Raw genomic sequence first — 7,949 nt, 5'->3', positions numbered from 1 at the left:
CCCCGGCGCCTGGACCGGAGAAAGCCTTAATTGGTAAAGTCGCCGGGGAGCGGGGAGCCAGGGAGTCGGAGCAAGGGAGAAGGAGAGCCGGGGGTGGGGGGTGGGGGTGGCCCTGCTGCCGGTGACCCCGCCCCTGGGGGAATGAGCTCACAGCCCGCCGGGCCGGAGGAAGGGAGGGCCGGGGGTCAGCTCCTGAGGGGGAGCAGCAGCTCCTGGGGGGAGCAGCTCCAGTGGGACAGCCCCCCCCCCATTCTAGTGAAATCATGGGGCCAGGACTTCTGAAGCTGTTGGCTACCCCCTCCCCCACCCCCCACCCCCCAGGCAGGCTAGGGTTCCATGACCTCCCCCTTATCACCAAAGACCCCCACTCTAGTCCCCTAACAAAATGGTTGGGGAATGAAGCCATGGAAAAGAAAATTCAAAGACCCCTGGCCTGAGATTTCAGGAACCTTCCCAGAGTGACCTTGGCTAAGTCCCTGCCCCTGTCAGGGCCTCAGTTTCCTTCTCTGGCCCACGGAATTGGACCAAGATTTCAGCTTCTTTAAGGTCCCTCCTAGCTTCCCGAATGTAGGAGAATATAAGGGTATGGAGAGGGAGAAGAGGGGCTGATAGTGGGGGGAACGGGCCCTGGACCACTGCTAATCTCTTCTAGGACATTGTTAAGTCCCCATCCCCAGGCCAGGAGAACTGGGGAACACGGGCCCCTCCCTGTCCCACCAGCATTGGCTTCCCCTAAAGCCAGGCACCTGGGGTGGAGAGGGGGTGGGGGGGTGGGGGGAGGTGGGGGGGGATCACAAAAGCCCAGACTAAAGGAGGGACCTGGGGTAGGTAGGGGTTGAACAGGAAAAACATTGGCCAGGGAATGACAGAATCCTAAAGGAGGGACCTGGGTACATAGGGGATGAATAAGGAGGCAGTTCAGGCCGAGGGGGAACATAGAATCCTAGACTAAAGGAAAGACTTGGGGTGGGTAGGGGATGAACAGGAGAAATTTGGGGGAGATCATAGAATCCTAGATAAAGGAGGGACCCGGGTTGGGTACAGGATGAACAGGAAAGACATTGGGGGAGATAACAGAATACTAAAGCAGGAGCTTGGATGGGTAGGGATGAACAAGGGAGAGGTGGGAGATGACAGAATCCTAAAGGAGGGACTTGGGTATCAGGTAGGGGATGAACAGGAGAGAGATTGGGGGAGGGGGGATGACAGAATTCTAGATAAAGGAAGGACCTCAGTAGTGGAATGAACAAAAGAGGGTTGGGCAAAGGGAGATTGAGAATCCTAGACTAAATGAGGGACCTGGGGTGGGTAGGGGATGAACAGAAAGGAGATTTTTTTTTGGGCGGGGGATGACAGAATCCTAGATGAAGGAGAGATCTGAGTAGGTAGGGGATGAACAAGGGAGCAGTTGTGGGGGGCGGGAAGATCACACAACTCTCAAATAACTTCCTCAGTCTACGCCCTCCCCCAATGGAGGATGAGGAGCATATCCAAGGGAAGTAAAGTCTAATGTCACCTAGAAGCTAAAACCTGGCCCATCCCCCACCTGGAAAATAGAACCGAGGGAGGGGAAGGAGTTGGCCTAGAACTGGCCCAGTGGGGATAGGCCTGGGACCCCAGAACCAAAGAGGCCCTGTGAGATCATCTAGTCTTCCTGTTATGCTATCCAGAGCCTCCCCACCCCATAGCTCCCCCCAAATGAAGGATAATCAATGCCCGAGTCAAGACTTCAAGTAACCAACAACTTTTATTAGGTGTCTCTGCCAAGGCAGCTTGGCACCAAGGAGCTCCCAAGCCCAATAGCTTCCCAATGCACCACTCTTTGGGGAAGCCAAGTCTGCTCTTCTCCATAGGGAGTGGAGGAAGAAGGGTGTCAGAGCCTAAGCTCCTGGGAGCTGTCAGGGATAAAGAGTTCCAGAAGAGGGGCCTGGGACCCTTCCTTCGGGAGTCCCCCCTGATTCTGATGGCTGGCTGGGCGTCGGGCATGGGCTCAGCTCTGCTACCTGGGAGCCACTATTCACGGGGACCTGATTCCAGCAGGAGCCATCCCAGGGATCTGCACAGAGCAGTCAGCATGTATTCAGTCAAGGCAGAATGTTCGCACAGGTCTGCCCATCTGCACCCCTCCCCCTCCTAGGCCCAAGCCCCAGTTCCTGGCACCCCAGGGAGCCTGTGATGCCAAAAGGCTGGGATGTCTTCTCCATTGGCCCCTTCCCCTCTCTCACTCCCCCTCCCCCTTTTTCTCTAGTGAACTATGCAACCCCCCCCCCCCCCCAATTCCTTCTAGCTCAGTGGCTCAGACTTGGTTGGGTGGGGGCACTTTGGCCTTGGTCACATTCAGGAAGCCAGTCAAGGCCAGCCCAGCAAGTCCAGAGGAGCTGGGGCAGATGCCCCCCCTCAATGTAAGAGGGAGGGGCCCGAATGGGTCTCCCCCTTTGCCTGCCTGTTCTCCAAGCAATGATTGACCCATCTCAGGCCCTCCCTGAACCCAGCCCGGGAAAAGGAGCCAAAAAAAACAAAGAAATGAAGGGAAGGAAATGGGCCTCATTCTGTGTCTCTCTTGTCTCTGTCTCTGATTGACTCAGCCTCAGTTCCTCTTTTCTGCCTTATTTCACAATATTTCTATCCAGATCAGCCCGCTATACCCAGGTTTGGTGGAGAAGGGTGTGGTACAGGCCATAGTAGGGAAGACTCCTGGGAATCTTCCAAGTTCTAACTAGGCATCAGTTAGCCTAGGCCTGCCCTACCTCCCTGACCCAAGCTAGCCCATATCATCTATACTTTGGGGTGAGTCTGGACCCCCCCCTGGAGGTCTGTTTCCACCTGGGTTTGGGTGTAGGGGCTTGGTTCATGGGGATAGGGAGGGGAAGGAGGCTTCATGGGTTTCGAAAGGGTACTTCACTTACAGATGGAGCAGAGCTGGGCTGGGCTCTCTAGTCCACACTTGTGTGTGAAGCTGGATGGGGAGACTGAGGCCAAACCAACAGCCAGCCTCCTTGCTCTTCCAGACTTGGGCTGAGGAAGAAGTTGGTCCTTGGCTCTGCACCTCAGTTTTTCCATCTCTGAACTAGGAGGGAGGATGAGCTTACCTGTGGGGTGACTGGTGGGGGTTGTGCCCTCAGTTCCCTGTTGAGTTCCTTTCTTGGAAGGCCACCATTTTTCTGCCAAAGGTCCTGGAGCTGGCAGGGATGGAGGAGGGTTTCATTGAAGGGTTGGGTCTTACCCTGGATCTCTCTACCTTCTCTGCCCCCCCCACCCCTACCCAGGACCCCTCACCTCAAGCTTGGGAGTACTCTTGCCCTCCACTTCCAATGTCCCTGGGCCAGATAGGCTCCAGGGTGGAGAGGAGTAGACAGGGCCCTCTTCTGCTTGTGGGGGGGATGGGATGGGGAAGGCCAGAGCAGGCAACACCTGAGGGGGGGGTACATACACAAACCCCTCCATTTGCCAGAGCCAGAGGAGAAAAGTGAGGTCTCAAGAGAAGGGACCCAAGCACATGCACAGACACATGGGAGTCCAGAGATGGGGGGGGCGGGCAAGACAGAGAACTGGTAACAAGGCTGGCCATATGTGCTGGAGCATGAAGGTGGAGACTGAGGCAGGTTGGTGTGAGCAAGCAGAAGGAGAAAATGAGCCTTTATGCAAGGGAATTGGCTAGTCACATGGTCCTGGTCAGAAGGGTTAGTGGGAAGAAAAGTGGGGGGATGTGAGAAGACGGGTTACAACGGAACTCAAAGATGGTCTTCTTGCAAAAGGGGAAGTGGAGGTCTGGGAAGGACCTGGAGGGGAAACTGAGGACTTTTTTTGAGATTTCAGGTTGAGAGAGGCCGAGCCAGGCTAGGAACAGGGAATCCTTTCTAGCCAGGACTTAGGCTTTTTGTTGAGCGGTGCAGGAAAGGGTAAGTGAGGAAGGCTCCTGGGGATGTGGGGGTGGGGGGGTGGGCAAGCAATGGGGAGAATCTCACCTCTCCTGTTGTTCTGCAACTGGAATCAGGGTCTCTCCAAACTTTTGGCTGCTGGTGGCCCTGAGGCTGGGGGTGTCTGTGGGGGGAGGGCAGACAGAGGCTTCAAGGGGGGGGGTCAGAGAGAGAGTGGCTGTAACAGGCCCGGCTGGTGGCCCCTGGGGAACAGTGCAGCTGCAATTCCTCTCCTCATAAGGAAAGAGCTAAATTTTGGCTGAGGGGGGCATGGGGGGGGGGGGACTTGTTTATACTGTCCAGGGCAACACTCCACGACACTGACTCAGCCTTGACAGGGCTTGGGTGGGAGGCAGGGACACAGAGACACACAGAGACACACAGAGAGATGCACAGACACATGCACAAGACCCACCCACCCCCTGCCATTGGGCAGACTTACAAGGTGTCAGGCCCAGGGTGGTGGCTCCTTTGGGGACCTGCTGGGGAGGAGACATAGGCTCAAGAGCCAGGAAAGGGCTGAGGAGCCATGGGCCTCCCAAGTTGGGAGCTGAGGACCTGGGGGCCTGGGGCCAGCATGCTCTGGGACTACTCACCCGATTTCTGAGGTAGAGATTAGGAGCTTCAGCAGTGGTGATTTCCCCCTTCTCATCAGAACCCCATTTGGCATCCCAAAGGAGCTCCCCAAATGATTTGAAGCTCCCCTTTTCCCTTGGCTGGAACTCCTCTTCAGAGACTTGGCCCAGGCTAGTCCCCCAGTCTTGGTCCTTGATTTGGGGCTCCCCTTGACACCCTCTGTGGGGCAAGGGCTGGGCCCTCAGGTTGGGGACCTGGGCCTTAATCTGGGCCTTGGCCTTGGCTTTGGCCTGCAGCTGGTCCAGGTGGCGCTGAAGCCTGCACTGGAGTTCCAGCCCTAGGGCCATGGCCTGGATGGCCTCTGTTTCCTCGTCCTCCTCAGCTGAACCAGGGATGCTCAGAGCCTCCTCTTCCTCTGGCAGGTGGTAGCTCCTGGCTCTCGCCTCCCCATACTGGGTGCCTGAGGCTCTGGGGAGCTGTTGGGGGGCCACTTCTTCCTTCTTGCTCATCTCCTCCATTTTCTTCTCCTTTTTCAGTCTACTGGCTGAGTAGCGCACCTTCACGGGAGCTCGGGCTTGACCTGGTAGGGCTGGGGAGAAAGAGGACAAAGGGTTCTACTGTGTGGCAGAAGTGGGGCTGATTGTGTTGCTGGAATTGGGGCCTGGTGTCAGCTAGATTGGATTTCAGAGCCAGCCTCCACCTCCAGCTGTGTGACCTTGGATGAGTCCCCTTAAAGGTTTCCTCATCTGTAAAATGAGGTAGAGAAGGAAATAGCCAAGCCCTCAGGTGGCTGTGCCAAGAAAACCCCCGACCCTTAGCCAGCGGACAAGTGCAGACCATGTGCCAGGGACTGTCTGGAGCGCTTTGGGGCCACGAATTCTCAAACGCCTGTGCTAACTGCGGGACAGAGGTGCTGTTGGCAGCCAGAGGCGAAGTGACTCGCCCTGGGCCACTTGGAGGGAGGTGGCCCAGCCTGGCCCCCCCTGGAAGGCCTCACCCCCACCACGTGGCTCTTCGCACTCCCCCGCCCTGCGGTTTTGGGTGGCGGCCCACGAGGGGTAGGGGCCAGGGCGGCACCGCCAGCCTGGCCCGGGGCCTAACCACGAACCTGGCCGATAGGGGAGAGCCGCTGGGAGGGGTGGGGGGCAGGGGCTGCGCCCGTCCCTCAGCCCGGGGCCGCCCCCCCCCCCCCACGCTCTCAGCCAATCGTTCGGCGGCTGGGCTCCGAGGCCATTGGCCGTCGTCCCTTGGCCCAATGGGCACCTCGCGCTCGTTTCGCAGCCAATCGGAGCTCGGTTTTGCGGCAGTTGCCAGGCTCCGGATGCCGTCGGGTGACGTCAGCTCCCTCCCCGCGAGCTCTCCAGGCGGCCTTTGGGGCTGGGGGGCTGGGGGATACAGGGGGATGCCGCGAGGCGTCCAGGGTTCTCGGGGCACCCAAAACGGGGCCCAGCTGGGAGGGGGTGCCCCCCGCCGGCCCTGGCTTCGGGCAGACGTGATAGCGGCCAAACTCCCCTCCCCGGAGGCCCGGAAGGGCCTCGTTTTACAGAGGGGGGGGGGGACTGAGGCCCGCAAAAGTTAAGGGACTCACCCAAGGTCACACGGAAGGCAGTAAGACCAACGCCAAAGTCAGGGCAAGGAGAGACTCAGACGCGGCGATAAATGCTAGCGACAGAGGTCTCGAGGGGGAAAGGTGGGTGGGGACCGACAGGGAGCAGAGGGAAAGAGCCGGGGCGCCGCGATCCCGCCGCCGGAGCTCAGGGACGGGAGGTCAGAGCGCCGCCTCTGGTCATGGCTGGGACGGGCCGCCCTCTCCCTCGCCCAGCTCGTCATTCCTGCCCTCACTGGCCGCGTACGAGGCACGCCTGGGGCAGGGTGGGGACCGGCTCCTTAAGGTGGGTTGCTCCTTGGGGGTCTCCCCGTCTGGGGCCCCTCCCCACATGGCAAGGGGCACGTCCTTGCACTTAAGCCCCAGCCGACTAGCAGGACCGAGGCCTGCTCCCAAGCAGAGCCAAAGCGGAAACCACTGTTAGAGCCAATAATAGGGGGCTGCCAAGGGCTCCCTGGACATCTTCATGGGAGCCAGGAAAGGGAGGAAGGAAAGAAAGAGAAATAAAGAGGAAGGAGATCCTGGGAGAACCCCACTGTGGACCCTGACTTGCCAATTCATGTTCTTCTCAATGTTCCTCCTCCCTCCATTCCAGATCTCTACAGCCCCCCCCCCCCCATTTTCCTCCTTCCTTCCTGTAGATTGGTCCATCTGAGGTGCCCAAGGCGATCTGTGGAGGTGGGCATAAAAATGCCTTCCTCCTCTAGGAACAGCTGTTTAGTCTCCCAAGGATCCCCCTTCTCCTACTCTGCCAGCCCCCAGGAAAACCCCAGAAGAAAAGGTGTGGTTGGGGAGGGCGAGGCCCAAGAGAAGGCAGGGTATTTCCCCTGGCATTATGACAGGATGGCATGTCAGTCTTGCTTGCCAAGGTGACTCAGATTTCCTGTGTTTGTGAGGTCAGGGCACGAACCAAGGCATAGAGCCACATCCCCAGGTCCCCGTACATACCAGGCTTTCACCCCAAACAAAGCCTTTTGAAAATGAAACAGACACAGGTGCTAGGCACAAAAGCAGGGAGAGGGAGGGACTTAGCATGGACGCTAAGCTCCCCCTGCCCACCATTTGACAAGGCCACAGCACAAAAACCCCCCAAACAAAGGAATAACTCAAGTTCCTAGGTTTTAAAGTGTGCAAAACATCTAACAAATGTTTTCATCTCATCCTTGCAATGAGGGAAAAGGGCTCTGATTAGGCCTGTTTTACAAATAAAGAAACTGAGGCTCAAGGATAGCAGACCTAGGATCCCAGACAGAGGAGATGTTTAGGAGGGATTCTAACAGATCTTTCTGCCATTCACACCCTGTCCCATCGGGCCCTCTATGGGTCTGAGTCATTCTTCACAACCTTGTAAAGGAAGTAAAAGTTGTATTCTCATCTCCTCTTGTCTGGGCCTTTATTTCTTTTTTATAAACTGGACTTCAGCTTCCTTCCTTTTTCCTTTTTGTTTCTTCAAATTTAGGTTGAGGTCTCTTCCTCCACCTCCTCATCCCCCCCATGGAATAGCCAAGCACATTCTAGCAATGAAATCAGCCAAAACTCATTTTTGTATTAGCCAGATTGACTTTTTTAAAAAACATATGTTTTTCTGATGACATGCAACAGTCATTTATACCAGTCATTTATTTTATACAAAGTTTTCAGTTGTACATTTTTCTCTTCTCCCCTTGCCCCAATCACAAAGCATTCCGATAGGGGCTCTATATTCATAACTCTGCTAAACAACGATTCATATTGATCATGCTCGGAGAGAAGAATCAAATCCAAACAGAAGAAAAAACTGACATCATAGAAAAGACAACTTTCAAAATAGGACGATAGTAAACTTTGGTCTTCATTGAAACTCCACACTT

General features: G+C 56.4%; 1 protein-coding gene across 1 annotated transcript; it reads right to left on the bottom strand.

Annotated features, from left to right (window-relative positions):
- Positions 1-1,671: 1,671 nt before the first annotated feature.
- LOC141501029 (uncharacterized) lies at positions 1,672-7,408 on the bottom strand. Its single transcript, XM_074204675.1, has 9 exons — positions 7,399-7,408; positions 6,336-6,485; positions 5,757-6,052; positions 5,602-5,710; positions 4,514-5,082; positions 4,360-4,399; positions 3,966-4,041; positions 3,090-3,179; positions 1,672-2,056 (listed from the first exon to the last, which is right to left on the bottom strand). The coding sequence occupies exons 1-8, from the start codon at positions 7,406-7,408 to the stop codon at positions 3,119-3,121; spliced, it is 1,311 nt and encodes a 436-aa protein (XP_074060776.1). The 3' UTR covers positions 1,672-2,056; positions 3,090-3,118.
- Positions 7,409-7,949: the final 541 nt, after the last annotated feature.

The sequence above is a fragment of the Macrotis lagotis genome, chromosome X (assembly GCF_037893015.1).
Source record: "Macrotis lagotis isolate mMagLag1 chromosome X, bilby.v1.9.chrom.fasta, whole genome shotgun sequence".
In the NCBI taxonomy this organism is placed as follows: domain Eukaryota; kingdom Metazoa; phylum Chordata; class Mammalia; order Peramelemorphia; family Peramelidae; genus Macrotis; species Macrotis lagotis.
Note: the sequence above shows the minus strand (reverse complement) of the source record. Positions and strands in the feature narration are given on the sequence as shown.

What these genes read in the sequence shown, in the direction of transcription:
- LOC141501029 (XM_074204675.1), bottom strand. An exon ending in GGCTGCGAAACGAGCGCGAG is followed by an intron (nt 5,711 to 5,756) that starts GTGCCCATTGGG and finishes CTCGGAGCCCAG; the next exon opens with CCGCCGAACGATTGGCTGAG. An exon ending in ATCTCTACCTCAGAAATCGG is followed by an intron (nt 4,400 to 4,513) that starts GTGAGTAGTCCC and finishes TCTCCTCCCCAG; the next exon opens with CAGGTCCCCAAAGGAGCCAC.